Source organism: Oncorhynchus mykiss, chromosome 9 (genome assembly GCF_013265735.2).
Source record: "Oncorhynchus mykiss isolate Arlee chromosome 9, USDA_OmykA_1.1, whole genome shotgun sequence".
NCBI classification, from domain to species: domain Eukaryota; kingdom Metazoa; phylum Chordata; class Actinopteri; order Salmoniformes; family Salmonidae; genus Oncorhynchus; species Oncorhynchus mykiss.
Genome location: NC_048573.1, coordinates 60020945 through 60038564, shown reverse-complemented (window position 1 = coordinate 60038564; position 17620 = coordinate 60020945). Strand labels below are relative to the sequence as shown.

The 17620-nt window shown below is 41.3% G+C and overlaps 1 protein-coding gene across 1 annotated transcript; it reads left to right on the top strand.

Annotated features, from left to right (window-relative positions):
* Window positions 1-8054: 8054 nt before the first annotated feature.
* On the top strand, window positions 8055-12586 carry LOC110532562 (DAZ-associated protein 2). Its single transcript, XM_021616562.2, has 4 exons — window positions 8055-8267; window positions 9153-9271; window positions 9390-9632; window positions 9887-12586. The coding sequence occupies exons 1-4, from the start codon at window positions 8255-8257 to the stop codon at window positions 10013-10015; spliced, it is 504 nt and encodes a 167-aa protein (XP_021472237.1). The 5' UTR covers window positions 8055-8254; the 3' UTR covers window positions 10016-12586.
* The last annotated feature ends 5034 nt before the right edge of the window (window positions 12587-17620 follow it).

Sequence of the window (17620 nt, the reverse complement as noted above, 5' to 3'; positions counted from 1 at the left end):
CTTTTATACATAACATATAAACATCTGACCTTGAAGTAAAGATTCAATTATTTGTTCATCGATGCCACAAACCTGCGATATCGAAGAGCAGCATGTGAACTATTATCACTATAGAGCACACAGATTCTTCTGATTTTCCATTTTAGGAATTAGACCAGCAAAAATAACATGTAAAACAGCAGATTTTTGGTGGGTGAGTTACAAACGGAGAAACACCTGGATGTATAAAGTACTGTAGGTTTAACATTTGTAAAAAATATGTTCAAATTGGGAAAAGTCAGATTTAAGTTGACTGTGCCTTTAAATTCCAGGAAATTATGTCATGGCTTTAGAAGCTTCTGATAGGCTAATTGACATCATTTGAATCAATTGGAGGTGTACCTGTGGATGTATTTCAAGGCCTACCTTAAAACTCAGTGTCTCTTTGCTTGACATCATGAGAAAATCAAAAGAAATCAGCCAAGACCTCAGAAAAATTTCCAAACGCCTAAAGGTACCACGTTCATCTGTACAAACAATAGTACGCAAGTATAAACACCATGAGACAACACAGCTGTTACACCGCTCAGGAAGTTGACGCGTTCTGTCTCCTAGAGATTAAGGTACTTTGGTGTGAAAAGTGTAAATCAATCCCAGAACAACAGCAAAGGACTTTGTAAAGATGCCGGAGGAAACAGGTACAAAAGTATCTATATCCACAGTCAAACAAGTCCTATAGCGACATAACCTGAAAGGCTGCTCAACAAGGAAGAAGCCACTGCTCCAAAACCGCCATAAAAAAAGTAATACTACTGTTTACAACTGCACATGGGGATAAAGATCGTACTTTTTGGAGAAATGTCCTCTGATCTGATGAAACAAAAATAGAACTGTTTGGCCATAATGACCATCGTTATGTTTGGAGGAAAAAGGAGGAGGCTTGCAAACCGAAGAACACCATCCCAACAATGAAACACGGGGGTGGCAGCATCATGTTGCAGAACTGAAATAGTGTGTGCGAGCAAGGAGGCCGACAAACCTGAATCAGTTACACCAGCTCTGTCAGGAGGAATAGGCCAAAATTCACCCAACTTATTGTGTGAAGCTTGTGGAAGGAGGTCTGAATACTTTCCGAATGCACTGTATTTTAAGGTGTCTAGGTGTAGCAGGTAAGACGGAGTCAGGCGCTGGACACAGAGATGAGTAATTCACGTAACTTTACTCAAAACAACAAATATTCCAAAAGGAAAATAATCAAGCTCACAAATACAGACCAATTTACAACGAACAAACACGCACAAAACCATGGGTGAACCAGAGGGTTAAATAAGGAACATATAATTATGGGAATGGAAACCAGGTGTGTACAATGAAGACAAAACAAATGGAAAATGAAAAGTGGATCGGTGGCGGCTAGAAAACCGGTGACATCGACCGCCGAACGAACAAGGAGAGGGACCAACTTAGTCGGAAGTCGTGACAGTAACCCCCCCTTGACGCGCGGCTCCAGCAGCACGCCGACACCAGCCTCGGGGACGGCCCGGAGGACGAGGCGCAGGGCGATCCGAGTGGATCTCATGGCTTCTGGAAGGAAATGCTGTAGGAATGCTCAACCAGTCTCGCTCATTCAGCCGACAGAAGCTTTAAACCGGTTTTCCCCATTAAGCAATGAGTCGGGAGTCAGAGACGGAATCTTCTCTGGTCTCTCCTCCACCCGTTACGGGTCTGAGACACCGAAGCCTCCCACAATTAGCTCTGACAAATTGAAAACCCTAGTCATTGGCGACTCCATTACCCACAGTATTAGACTTAAAAAGAATCATACAGCGATCATACACTGTTTACCGATGTTAAGGCTAATCTGAAGATGGTGCTGGCGAGTGTAGAGAGTATAGGGATATTGTTATCCACGTCGGCACCAACGATGTTAGGATGAAACACTCAGAGGTCACCAAGTGCAACATAGCTTCAGCGTGTAAATCAGCTAGAAAGACGTGTCGGCATAGAGTAATTGTCTCTGGCCCCCTCCCAGTTAGGGGGAGTGATGAGCTCTACAGCAGAGTCTCACAACTCAATCGCTGGTTGAAAACTGTTTTCTGCCCCTCCCAAAAGATAGAATTTGGAGATAATTGGCCCTCTATCTGGGACTCACCCACAAACAGGACCAAGCCTGGCCTGCTGAGGAGTGACGGACTCCATCCTAGCTGGAGGGGTGCTCTCATCTTTTTCTACCAACATAGACAGGGCTCTAACTCCTCTAGCTCCAGCCTGCCATCTTAGTGGAGTCTGCCACTAGCACAGTCAGTGTAGTCAGCTCAGCTATCCCCATTGAGACCGTGTCTGTGCCTCGACCTAGGTTGGGCAAAACTAAACATGGCGGTGTTCGCCTTAGCAATCACACTAGGATAAAGACCTCCTCCATTCCTGTCATTAATGAAAGAGATCGTGATACCTCACATCTCAAAATAGGGCTACTTAATGTTAGATCCCTCATTTCAAAGGCAGTTATAGTCAATTAACTAATCACTGATCATAATCTTGATGTGATTGGCCTGACTGAAACATGGCTTAAGCCTGATGAATTTACTGTGTTAAATGAGGCCTCACCTGCTGGTTACACTAGTGACAATATCCCCTGTGCATCCCGGAAAGGCGGAGGTGTCGCTAATATTTATGATAAATGATGTTTTCGTCTTTTGAGCTTCTAGTCATGAAATCTATGCAGCCTACTCAATCACTTTTTATAGATACAGGCCTCTTGGGCCATATACAGCGCTCCTCACTGAGTTCCCTGAATTCCTATCGGACCTTGTAGTCATAGCAGAAAATATTATAGTTTTTGGTGATTTTAATATTCACATGGAAAAGTCCACAGACCCACTCAAAAAGGCTTACGGAGCCATCATCGACTCAGTGGGTTTTGTCCAACATGTCTCTGGACCTACTCACTGTCACAGTCATACTCTGGACCTAGTTTTGTCCCATGGAATAAATGTTGTGGATCTTAATGTTTTTCCTCATAATCCTGGACTATCGGACCACCATTTTATTACGTTTGCAATCGCAACAAATAATCTGCTCAGAGCCCAACCAAGGAGCATCAAAAGTCGTGCTATAAATTCTCAGACAACACAAAGATTCCTTGATGCCCTTCCAGACTCCCTCTGCCTACGCAAGGATGTCAGAGGACAAAAATCAGTTAACCACCTAACTGAGGAAATCAATTTAATCTTGTGCAATACCCTAGATGCATTTGCACCCCTAAAAACAAAAAACATTTGTCATAAGAAACAAGCTCCCTGGTATTCAGAAAATACCTGAGCTCTGAAGCAAGCTTCCAGAAAATTGGAACGGAAATGGAGCCACACCAAACTGGAAGTCTTCCTACTAGCTTGGAAAGACAGTACCGTGCAGTATTGAAGAGCCCTCACTGCTGCTCGATCATCCTATTTTTCCAACTTAATTGAGGAAAATAAGAACAATCCTAAATTTATTTTTGATACTGTCGCAAAGCTAACTAAAAAGCAGCATTCCCCAAGTGAGGATGGCTTTCACTTCAGCAGTGATAAATTCATGAACTTCTTTGAGGAAAAGATCATGATCATTAGAAAGCAAATTACAGACTCCTCTTTAAATCTGCATATTCCTCCAAAGCTCAGTTGTCCTGAGTCTGCACAACTCTGCCAGGACCTAGGATCAAGAGAGACACTCAAGCGTTTTAGTACTATATCTCTTGACACAATGATGAAAATAATCATGGCCTCTAAACCTTCAAGCTGCATACTGGACCCTATTCCAACTAAACTACTAAAAGAGCTGCTTCCTGTGCTTGGCCCTCCTATGTTGAACATAATAAACGGCTCTCCATCCACCGGATGTGTACCAAACTCACTAAAAGTGGCAGTAATAAAGCCTCTCTTGAAAAAGCCAAACCTTGATCCAGAAAATATAAAAAACTATCGGCCTATCTTCCATTCCTCTCAGAAATTTTTGAAAAAGCTGTTGCGCCGCAACTCACTGCCTGCCTGAAGACAAACAATGTATACGAAATGCTTCAGACTGGTTTTAGACCCCATCATAGCACTGAGAAGGTGGTAAATTACCTTTTAATGGCGTCAGACTGAGGCTCTGCATCTGTCCTCGTGCTCCTAGACCTTAGTGCTGCTTTTGATACCATCGATCACCACATTCTTTTGGAGAGATTGGAAACCCAAATTGGTCTACACGGACAAGTTCTGGCCTGGTTTAGATCTTATCTGTCAGAAAGATATCAGTTTGTCTCTGTGAATGGTTTGTCCTCTGACATTGCGGTGTTCCTCAAGGTTCTGTTTTAGGACCAGTATTGTTTTCACTATATATTTCATCTCTTGGGGATGTCATTCGAAAACATAATGTTAACTTTCACTGCTATGCGGATGACACACAGCTGTACATTTCAATGAAACATGGTGAAGCCCCAAAATTGCCCGCACTAGAAGCCTGTGTTTCAGACATAAGGAAGTGGATGGCTGAAAATGTTCTACTTTTAAACTCAGACAAAACAGAGATGCTTGTTCAAGGTCCCAAGAAACAAAGAGATCTTCTGTTGAATCTGACAATTAATCTTGATGGTTGTAGTCGTCTCAAATAAAACTGAAGGACCTCAGCATTACTCTGGACCCTGATCTCTCTTTTGACGAACATATCAAGACTGTTTCAAGGACAGCTTTTTTCCATCTACGTAACATTGCAAAAATCAGAAACTTTCTGTCCAAAAATGATACAGAAAAATTAATCCATGCTTTTTTTACTTCTAGGTTAGACTACTGCAATGCTCTACTTTCCGGCTACCCGGATAAAGCACTAAATAAACTTCAGTTAGTGCTAAATACGGCTGCTAGAATCCTGACTAGAACCCAAAATTTTATCATATTACCCCAGTGCTAGCCTCCCTACATTGGCTTCCTGATAAAGCAAGGGCTGATTTCCAGGTTTTACTGCTAACCTACAAAGCATTACATGGGCTTGCTCATACCCATCTTTCCGATTTGGTCCTGCCGTACATACCTATACGTACGCTACGGTCACAAGACGCAGGCCTCCTAATTGTCCCTGGAATTTCTAAGCAAACAGCTGGAGGCAGGGCTTTCTCCTATAGAGCTCCATTTTTATGGAATGGTCTGCCTACCCATGTGAGAGACGCAGACTCGGTCTCAACCTTTAAGTCTTTACTGAAGACTCAGCTCTTCAGTGGGTCATATGATTGAGTGTAGTCTGTCCCAGGAGTGTGAAGGTGAACGGAAAAGCTCTGGAGCAACGAACCGCCCTTGCTTTCTCTGCCTGGCCGGTTCCCCTCTCTCCCCTGGGATTCTCTGCCTCTAACCCTATTACAGAGGTTGAGTCACTGGTGCTCTCACTGGTGGGGTTATATCCTTCCTGTTTGGCCCTGTTCAGGGGTATCATCGGATGGGGCCACAGTGTCTCCTGACCCCTCCTGTCTCAGCCTCCAGTATTTATGCTGCAGTAGTTTGTGTCAGGGGGCTAGGGTCAGTTTGTTATATCTGAAGTACTTCTCCTGTCATATCCAGTGTGAATTTAAGTATGCTCTCTCTAATTCTCTCTTTCTTTCTCTCTCTCTCTCTCGGGAAGACCTGAGCCCTAGGACCATGCCTCAAGACTACCTGGCATGATGACTCCTTGCTGTGATGACTCCTCCTCACAGATCCCCTAGAGATGAGTAATTCATGTAACTTTACTCAAAACAACAAATATTCAAAGAAGGAATATAATCAAGCTCACAAATACAGACCAACTTACAACGAACAAACACGCACAAAACCATGGGGGAACCAGAGGGTTAAATAAGGAACATATAATTATGGGAATGGAAACCAGGTGTGTACAATGAAGCCAAAACAAATGGAAAATGAAAAGTGGATTGGTGGCGGATAGTAAACCGGTGATGTCGACCAACGAACGCCGCTCGAACAAGGAGAGGGACCAACTTCGGCGGAAGTCGTGACACTGTATAAACAGATCCTAGACATACTGTATAAAAAGCTTTCTCAAAATATACTATAAAGATTATACCTGGCTTCCCTGCATTCTCATAAAATAGTTTTCCAATATTTCAAGTAGTTTGTTTTTTAGATAAATGAAACCAGATCTTTCCTGAATAAGTTCCTCAAACTTTTTGTTTTGCGTCTAGATTATTCAGTGCTTCTGTATACATTTAGCCTATCTACACCATTGATATCTAATGTTAGATGTTCTATTCTCCATTGACGAGACCATTTTTTGGAATTAAAATGTCATTGAAAAGCCTTTAACGGCACATTTAAAGGCATCCCATACAATAAGTGGGTCCACTGAACCTGTATTGAGCAAGAAAAAGTCTTATGAATTCCTTGAATTTGTAGTGCACTGGAGCTAAGGGAGAGCTAAGATTATTTAAAATATTTCATTAAACCCATAGCCAGTGCTCTCTATTGTATGTTCAATCACAATGTCCTCTATCATTAAAGCTAAAATATTCCTACCAAGAATTGACTACCGGTCACCTAATGATCAGAATTATGTATAACAAATATGTTCAATAAATATGCTATGTCATCACCCATTAGTGTTGATGTGGTGAGATATTGCCAATTGATAAATGATGATAAATGATGGTTTTTTTTTAGGGATGACGTGGCAGGATTGATTATAAACAGTAGCATCAGCTTTTGCGGTCAGATGCCAATCAGTTGCCATACCAAGCAGTGAGTTAAAGAGTCATGATGCTCTCTATGGTTCAGCTGTATAACTTTTTTTTGTGTGGGAGAGGGCGCACTGCATATCAGTGCTTCAGGCGTCACTACAGACACCCTAGTTCGATTCCAGGCAGTATCACAACCGGCCGTGATTGGGAGTCCCATAGGGCGCGCACAATTGGCCCAGCGTCGTCGGGGTTTGGCAGCTGTAGGCCATCATTATAAATACTATATTTTGTCTTATTAACTGACTTGCCTAGTTAAATAAAGGTTAAATAAAAAAAAATGAATTGGGGATATGAGGGCCCATGCCGAATATGTTCAATCTTCTGAGGGGGAAGAGGCGTTGTCATTATCAGGAGCAAGACAAAAGATCTCTCTAGCTAGCTAACAGCTGCTAAGGTCAGTTAGCTGACTAAGAAGCTAAACTGTGAGGTCTACTTGACCAACGCAACGTCGTTAATGTTTTCTTACTGTTTCCACTATGATTCAGCAAGACACGACATCGTGGACTTCAGGAAACGGAAGGCCGAGCACGCCCCAACCACGTCGACGGGGGTGTGGAGCGGATCGAGAGCTTCAAGTTCCTCTGGTCCACATCACTAATGAACTATCATGGTCCACTCACAACAACACTTCACGACTGTGTCCACGATTAGCTCCTTCTTGCTGACTATTGCAAATATTGCAATATATAATGTTATCGAACAGTTTGTATCTAGGTCTGGTAAAGGTGCCCATGTTTCTCATACCATGGAACATGCAGTAAATATATTACACCAACAAAATTGAGCCAGTTAAATAATGTAAAACAATTTACATCAGCTCACACACTTTCACCAATTGAATGGGAGTAACGGAGCCATTGAGGGAGTTCTATTGACCTGAGCCGGGGTGTACCGGTCTATGGCCCGTGACGTAAACGGGCATAATTCGAACAGGAATGTGCGTCGCGCGGTCATGTCAATAAGGCGGCATGGTGCATCGTCCTGAAACACAAATCTATTTTCCATAAAATATATGTCTGAATTTTTAAACTAGAGTTCTTCATTGGGAAAGCAGATAACGCGTTTTTAATCAGAAACAATCACTTTTGCATGGGAAAACAATGAATCCCACTCATTAGTCCACGTGCTTAATCTAGCCTAGGCTATGTCACTTTTGTTTTGAGCCGATTTCACCATGGGTTTTGTACGGGGCACACCTGGCTCACCGCTCACGCCGGGAATCATCCCGGCCCCAACACGAATAGAATTACATTCACCCAAAGCAAACACCTCCAAACTGGGTAATCCGGGACAGATAATCGAATCCCCCCCCCCCCCCCCCCCCCCCCCCCCCCATTGAAGGGAGCCCACATTACGTAGCTAACTGCATCCACATCACAACAATCAGAAAATCCAGAGAAAAACAAGGAAGTGAACGGTCACGTAACTCTGAACTGTTATCTCCGTTTTTAGTATTAAAACGGTCCTGATATAAAAATACATACAACTTCAGAATCATCGTCTTCGACTCAGAAAACCACACACCAATTCAGGACAATGAACAACAAAGGTAATTTAGCTAACGTCCAAAATCATTGTTGAATAAGCTAGCTAACAGCGGCTAACGTTAGCTGCAAACTAGACTGCGCGGTCTACCTGGCCGTCGTCGTTGGTGTTTTCATTATGAATTAGATAAATAGCTACAGTTGTTTAAATTGTAAGAGTCGACCGGTAAGTAGCCAGCTAGCTTATATCTGTTGCCAAATACGTAACGTTAGCTAGCTAGCGTTTGTTACAGGCTATTTAGCGCGTAGCCGCGTACACTGACCTCAACCATGAATACAACACTATTCAGCTAACGAGTTAACAGTAGGACCTGTCATAGTCACTTATGTAAATTGATTAACTGTATTGTTCTGACTAAATTAACGTGGCTAACTAGCCAACTGTAATCATGATATTGACGAAGGAAGTATTTCTCTGTTCTGTTAGCCAGTCATGGGTACATTTCTTTTGTTTGAACGGTCTGTTGTAGATTAACCTAATGTAGCAGGCGTAAAAAGACGCCTGAGCGGAGTTCCCACATCCGTTTCAGTGGAAACGGAAGTTTGGTTGAAAATACTGTTGTTCCCATTAGACAACACAGCCACAAAGTCAAAATTGCCCATCGTACGATTTCATTGAATTATTTTATTTTTTAAGGTTAGGTGTATGGGTTAGGTTCTGATTTTAAAGATAAATTGTAGAAATTAACGGTGTTTATGACTGTGGCTGTGTTAACTAGTGACGCCCATATTGTATCCCTGATCTGGAAAAATCTGTTTTATTCCGACCCCACGAAGAGTGGTCGTAGATTAACAATCTGGCATTCAATAATGTTTTGCAATTGTGTGACGTTTGAGTAAAACAAAGTGTTGGTAGTGATAATAGCATAATATTATTTTGTGTATCACAGGTTCCTATCCCCAGCAAGCTGTGTACCCACAGCAGAGCAGTGCACCCATCTACCCCCCTGCTATGCAAGTGTCTCCTCAGGCACCCCCTTACACAGACGCACCACCTGCATACTCTGAGGTAACCATTTATACTTGGAATAAATGTGTTATCTACTTTTGTGAAGATTATTCACAATCATACCAATACAAACACACTGACAGACTGTCTAACACTCCCCCTTTCCATTACTCCAAAGATTTATCAGCCCAGGTATGTGCACCCATCTCAGGCTGGCCAGCTACAGCAAATGGCCCAGTACCCTGGCACTCAGATGTACATGCAACTGCCCCAGTCCATGGCTGTTGGACCAATGGGCCACAACGTCCCCATGGCATACTACCCCATGGGAGCCATGTATCCCCCTGGCTCCACTGTGCTAGTGGAGGGAGGATATGATGCTGGTGCTCGATTTGGTCAAAGCAACAGTGCTTCCATCCCTGTGAGTATCCGCAAAACACCATGCCTATATCAGGGGTGTCAAGCTCAATTCCTGGTGGGTGCTGGTTTTTGTTGTTTCCTTTCAGTTTGTGTCTACTTAAGACTTAGACAACCACGTGAGGGGAAAGTCATCGATAACCATAATAAGTACAAGGGAGGAGCCAAGTATATTGCCTGTGTTGTTGATTAACAGATATTGGTAAAGTTACTCATGCATGTGACTATTTCTTTCTCCCTCACCTAAACACATCACAGCCCCCACCTCCTGGCCACATGCCTAATGCAGCTCAGCTGGCCGCCATGCAGGGTGCCAACGTCATGATGACACAGCGCAAGAACAACTTCTTCATGGGTGGTTCCAATGGTGGGTACACCATCTGGTAACAGCCAGCATTTGCCACAACTTCTCCCCATACTCCTCTCCCTCATTCAAAATGATGACTCCCTCTCCTGTCCCATCCGCCAACCCCTTTCGGGCTGCTTGGCCATGCCACAATACTGATATCACTTAACGGAATGTAATATTTTAGAGCCCCGATAAAAGGTACAGTACTCCACTTTCGATCCAGAGTCAGTCTTAATTACTTATTCATAATTTGGGCTTCTGAACCGGTTCCCTGACCTTACAAGGATAGTGCTGCTGTCTTCAGTCAAAACACATTTCATATGTTACTGGCTAGATTTTCTTTTTGAGTGAATGACATCGATCTAAACTCTTAACTGTCACCATTTTTGTACTTTATTACTTCAGTTTTTCATGTTTATTTGGACTCGGCCTCATGTCTTCCTCACAAAGAGTGCTAATGATCCAAGCAGTGCATCACATATACTTTAGTTTTTTTCTTTTTGCTGTTGCATGGCATGTTGAATATGCCCAGTAGGCCTATCTAAAAAATCAGTTTCTCCGCCCACCGGATTGTAGTATAATAGAATACTGGTATGTTAAACAAGAACCAAAACAAACAAGAATGGATTACAAAATTCTAACCAGACTATTTATTACATGCCATGGTGGTTTACTGTACCTTCTTGGGCAACTGTAGATGAACATAATCGGGTGCCAAACAGCACCGTGACTTAAATAAAAGCGAATTAACTTAAAATACTTAAGAACGAAATTCAGTGTGATTTTCCAAATTGAGATTTGGATCACCGAAAGGGTTGGTTGGCTTTACATTTTTGCAGTTATATGTTTTTCCCCCTAAGTCGGATACCCAGAGTTGGACATCATCCCAGTGTTTCGTTAAGTAAAATAATGGCACCCACAACCTGTTCTTAAAACACAAAGTACTGTCATGTAGGGTAGAATAACCTACTAAGATCAGTAGGTTTTAAGGGCTGCAGTGTTATGAAGCCTTTGCGGGTTAAATTAAAATATAACTAGTTTGTTTACTTTCTGTCTCATCTTCAAGTGATTTGTTTGAATCAATTACTAGTTACTTACTTTGTAAGTATAACCACGGAGATGGTTGTACCAAAGATATGGTCTAGATTGCACTACAAAATGTTTGATTGACTTAATTATAATAATTCAAATATGGCACATTTTAAAAGGAAACATATCAAACAGTGATGATGGGTTTGAAGGTACTTAAGACCTTCGATCTGGCATTTGTTGCTGTATTTTGTAAGGGGGTGATTAAATGTTTAATGTAATTGTGACTAGGTGGTTCTGCATGCCTTTTTGCACTTTTGCTCTGTACAACATTGAATTTTGTGAAGATGTATCATTGCTAATTTTTATAGAAATGCCACAATTTAATTTATGTACACTTCTGGAAATGATAGATTTTGCTACTTGTTTTTAGTTCAAATGCTAATAACCTGCAAATACAGCGCTAGGCAAAGGCTACTCTTTCCTGTACAACTTATTGAAGGAATTTCATTGAAGTGTCTTTTCACTCAGGGTGAGATTCCTAAATGTTTTAGGACTGCAGCAAATCACTTGCATATGGTTCCCCTTACCCGACTTGTTAATTGTAGTGTTAAGCCACACCATTATTTATGAATACGCATTGTCAGTCGAGCTTACACAACTGTTTCTTTTCCAATACACTTATGTGCGCTGCTAATTAAACTACCGTATAACCTTTTTAGGTCATATCTAACACTAGGTTTGATCCAGTTTGTGAAAACGCCTAGATTCAAGAATTTGATATTTTGGTTTAAACATTAACATTCAGTGCAATTTCTTTATTTTTCCATATGTAATGCAACTCATGTCTTGTATGTTATGATCAAAATTCATGTGTCACTGGGTATCCGACTTAATAGCCTAGATTTGATAGTTGTGGCCCTCCATTAAAACATGTAGTCCTCACTGAAATGTGAATTCCAGGTTACTTTGGTCAGTTGATCAGCTGTCTGGAAACCTGCTAGCCTAGCATGCAACCTGTTTGCACATTGTATCATCAGACTGCATCTGCTCTTGGTTACACTGATCATATGACTAGCTACCATTCCAAACATGGTTGTCATGTCACTCATTTTGCACAGCTGTAAATGTGTATCCCATTCCCAAACACACTGATGCATCATAGGGTTTAAAAAGGGGTCACAGCTTTCAAAATGTTAACAAAAAAGGCTCATACAATTTTGTTTAGTTTCTTTCTGTCCCAGACCTGACTCATGTTTATAACGCAGCTTAGACCTAGCAATATGATGTACCGTAATGCTTACCAGTAGATGCCATGCCAACCACAGCCAGTGTGGAGTAAAAGTTTCTGAAGGATTTATGGACATTTATAGTTCAGGGATTCTCTTTAACATTTTTATAATATGGATATGTATTAAAGTGATTTGATGGACTACAGTACTTTCTTTTAAGATTACTAAGTGTCACTTTGGTTTGAGACATGCGTCTGGAAGAACTCTGGTGCAGTTAACTTTTTATACTAAACAACATTTAAGGTGACAAATTTAGAATAAAGGATATTTTGGAAATTTGAAATGCTACCTGTTCCGAGTGCTTTTCCATCATTTATAAAATCAGATTTGTGTCATGCATTAGGACTCAAGCAGCCCTGTATAAATCGTAAGAGGTGAAGAAATGTTTCGTGCATAAACACCTATGGCTTATAGCTAGCTGGATTAAGGACATTGAACACTGAGTGATTAAAAACTAACAAGCTTTATTGCCATGTCAGACCTGCAGTCTCAAATTGAGGTCTTTCATGCCACTTACTGCCTTTGGCAGATACTTCAGTAAGATCATACAAACACAAGATGGTGTATTTGGTAATAGTAACAGATACAAAACAACATTTCCCGTTTAGCTGCCCAGTTTTGAACTGGTAAATTATGTATAATGGCATGAGAAGAAAATAAAAAAATCTGTGCCTTCTACTGATCAAGAAATACAATTTCCCATTTAGCCCCCAGGAAAATATATACAGTGGGGAGAACAAGTATTTGATAACCTGCATATTCGACAGTGTTTCCTACTTACAAAGCATGTAGAGGTCTGTAATTTTTATCATAGGTACACTTCAACTGTGAGAGACAGAATCTAAAACAAAAATCTAGAAAATCACATTACTCAAAAATCATACAATTAATTTGCATTTTATTGCATGACATAAGTATTTGATCACCTACCAACCAGTAAGAATTCTGGCTCTCACAGACCTGTTAGTTTTTCTTTAAGAAGCCCTCCTGTTCTCCACTCATTACCTGTATTAACTGCACCTGTTTGAACTCGTTACCTGTATAAAATACACCTGTCCACACAATCAAACAGGCTCCAACCTCTCCACAATGGCCAAGACCAGAGAGCTGTGTAAGGACATCAGGGTTAAATTGTAGACCTGCAAAAGGCTGGGATGGGCTACAGGACAATAGGCAAGCAGCTTGGTGAGAAGGCAACAACTGTTGGTGCAATTATTAGAAAATGGAAGAAGTTCAAGATGACGGTCAATCACCCTCGGTCTGGGGCTCCATGCAAGATCTCATCTCGTGGGGCATCAATGATCATGAGGAAGCTAAGGGATCAGCCCAGAACTACATGGCAGGACCTGGTCAATGACCTGAAGAGAGCTGGGACCACAGTCTCAAAGAAAACCATTAGTAACACTATGCCGTCATGGATTAAAATCCTCCAGCGCACGCAAGGTCCCCCTGCTCAAGCCAACGCATGTCCAGGCCCGTCTGAAGTTTGCCAATGACCATCTGGATGATCCAGAGGAGGAATGGGGAAAGGTCATGTGGTCTGAAACAGAAAGAGAGCTTTTTGGTCTAAACTCCACTCACCGTGTTTGGAGGAAGAAGAAGGATGAGTACAACCCCAAGAACACCATCCCGACCGTGAAGCATGGAGGTGGAAACATCATTCTTTGGGGATGCTTTTCTGCAGGGGACAGGACGACTGCACCGTATTGAGGGGAGGATGGATGGGGCCATGTATCGCAAGATCTTGGCCAACAACCTCCTTCCCTCAGTAAGAGCATTGAAGATGGGTCGTAGCTGGGTCTTCCAGCATGACAACGACCCGAAACACACAGCCAGGGCAACTAAGGAGTTGCTCAGTAAGAAGCATCTCAAGGTTCTGGAGTGGCCTAGCCAGTCTCCAGACCTGAACCCAATAGAAAATCTTTGGAGGGAGCTGGAAGTCAGCATTGCCCAGCGACAGCCCCGAAACCTGAAGGATCTGGAGAAGGTCTCTGTAATTGCAAACAAAGGTTTCTGTACCAAATATTAAGTTCTGCTTTTCTGATGTATCAAATACTTATGTCATGCAATAAAATGCAAATTAATTACTTAAAAATCATACAATGTGATTTTCTGGATTTTTGTTTTAGATTCCGTCTCTCACCGTTGAACTGTACCTATGATAAAAATTACAGACCTCTACATGCTTTGTAAGTAGGAAACACTGCGATTTTGCAGGTTATCAAATACTTGTTCTCCCTGCGGTATATCTTTTTTTTACCAATAGAATCAGAAAATGAAAACCCTTCAGAGTTGACACATGGGGAGCAGATTGATAACAATTGACGCCATCTTAGACATTTCCCCCACAAGAATCTCATGAAGTCCTCCATCCACCAGTGTTAAAACAGTTCTCTTACTTTACACACAACTGTTATATTGTGAAACCATCAGTGTGCACACACTTTTACTAATTAATATCATCGCTTGCCCAGCTTATGTGCTTATACGTGATAGTGTATTCTCTTGGGTAAAATCTATGTAGGTCTTCAATTCCGCAGACATATGGTAGATGTCCATCAAAGATTGTCAGTTTGGCAGAGAACATTTTGTTAAACACCCACCCACAGTTCTCACATTCCTCCTCGTCATCAAGTTCAAATGAAGTACTCCTTCTTTTCATCAGTTACGATGTCACCGTGGGCCAGATCACAGTCCTCCCCCGGGGCAGGTTCTCCTGTGGTTCTGTAGGCACCCTTGTTGTGGCACAAGTACCGGTACAGAAGGAAACCCAGGCCAGCTAGCGTCAGTAGAACAAGTACGATGACGACTACAGAGAGAGAATAGAAGAGAGAGAAATGCTTTAAGAATAGGGACAGAAGTTCAGCTAAGGATAGATGCATACGCTTTAAAGGTAGACTCAGGGATATGACGTAGATGCAGAACGTAAACCGCACATGCGCATATACTAAGAGTGAAGTCTTGCATCTCTATCTCAATATCTGCGGTGCTACTTGTGGCACCATTTTGTGGAGTCTACTTTTAAAACATAGGGTTTTGCACATTTTTGTTTTTATCATACTGAAGTGAAAAGAAAAGTTAAAATAAAATCAGGCCTACTTCCAATGACAGAGGAGTCCGTATGACTGGGAAGCGATGTAGGTCTCATTTCTGTTGCTGAAGACATAAAACAATCCGTTTCATACTGTAGGCTGTGCTAGTATAAACATGAGAAACTGCATTTTCTCAATGCAGGGAAATCTGAACTGTATTTTATTACACAGTAATCTGCTTACAAAACAGCTAAACTCAGGTCCAGCCCATGTTTAATCTATTTGACATAACGCAGTGCCTTAAATCAGAAGTAAAGACAGAGCCGTCATGAAAAAGGGTTGTGTGTCATCAACTCTAGAGGAAAATATGGTTACAGCATTTCATTGACACACAGACTTCAAAATTCAAATAAACATATTTTGTCTTCTTTGTGAAATAAGTGCCATATAAAATGGCATTTATCTAACACAAAAAAAGGACGTCCCACTTACCTGTCATGGGAATAGAAGTCATGGTGATTGATGTCAGATTCACAAGCTATGGAACAAATGAAAATTACAGTACTTAGTCATTGTTTACACAACACACAAACTCAGACATAAAAGGCACTGTAACCAACACAGTACTAAATTCTGTAGATACATATATCACATTATCTGGCGTACAGCCAAAGATGTTTGGTGTGCATTACTGGGCTTTGCAGGAAAGCCCTACACAAACCACCACAGATGTTTCAACTAATCTTCAAACTCTAGTCGGTGAAAAAAAAGTATCTTAGAAATGTCCATTTCCAGTTGCAGGTGGTTCTACAAAAACCATAGAAAATTCAGAAAGCTATTAAATCCATGTTTTGTATTGAGTGAGATATGCCTCTTGCATGTGTGTAGATCTTTGTTTTGGTTGCACTGTGTGACGAACTGCCATCTAATGCTACACCTGGCCGTGCCGCATAAAAACTAGTAGTTCCTGCAAAGCTGCTGGGAAATGCTAGATGTGCGGCAGCTAAGATGACAGGGTACAAAACATGGATTTAATATACATTTTTTGTAGAACCATCTGCAACTTTATACTGACATTTCTAAGATACATTTTTTCACTGAATCGAGAACGATGAAAGTACAGCCAAGAACAGGTTAGTTGAAAAATCTATGGTGGCAGTTAGTGTGTATGAAGTTAATTAGTGGCTTTATTCAATATAAAAAATGATAAATGGGCAAAATATAAATCTATGCGTTTCTAATTCCTCTTCCTAAATGGGTATGCATTTATGACAAAATGTTAAGCATTATCGTTTTCATGATTGAGTATGCATAATGCCTGCTGATTTGAAAAATAAATAGCAAAGTGTTTTTCATTTCCACAGTACAACACTGACACGTTTAGAAATGAAATGTAAAAGCTTAAATTACCAATAATTTCTCATGTAATTTACTTGTGACTGCATGAATTGTGACAAAATTCAAATGATCAATCAATGCTCAACTTTGCTATTTAGTTTCCTCATTGCTCCTTTGCTTCAAGTATTTCTTCAAGTATTATAGTATTTCTTCAAGTATTTCTGGATCAGAGAGGAAGAGGCGAAGCTGTACTATATACTGAATAACTCCGTATATATATATATATATATATACATACACACACATACACACACAGTGTACAAAACATTACGAACACCTCTTTCCATGGCATTCAGACCAGGTGAATCAAGGTGAAAGCTATCATCCCTTATTGATGTCACCTGTTTAAATCCACTTCCATCAGTGTAGATGAAGGGGAGGAGACAGGTTAAAGAAGGATTTTTAAGACTTGAGACATGGATTGTGTATGTGTGCCATTCAGAGGATGAATGGGTAAGATAAAATATTTAAGTGCCTTTGAACGGGGTATGGTAGTAGGTGCCAGGCGCACCAGTTTGAGTGTGTCAAGAACTGCAACGCTGCCAGGTTTTTCCACACTCAACAGTTTCCCATGTGTATCAAGAATGGTCCACCACCCAAAAGATATCCAGCCAACTTGACAACTGTGGGAAGCATTGGAGTCAATATGGGCCAGCATCCCTGTAGTACACGTTCGACACCTTGTCGTCCATGCCCTAACGATTTGAGGCTGTTCTGAGGGCAAAGGGGGTGCAACTCAATATTAGCAAGGTATTCCAAATAGTTTGTACACTCAGAGTGTAGATAATCTTTGCTATGCTGGCCAGGACAGCGAATGAGCAAGAAATGAGGAGACAGCTCAGGCATGGTTCTTGCTGCAAGCAATATGATGGCTGGTATATGTAGTTACCAC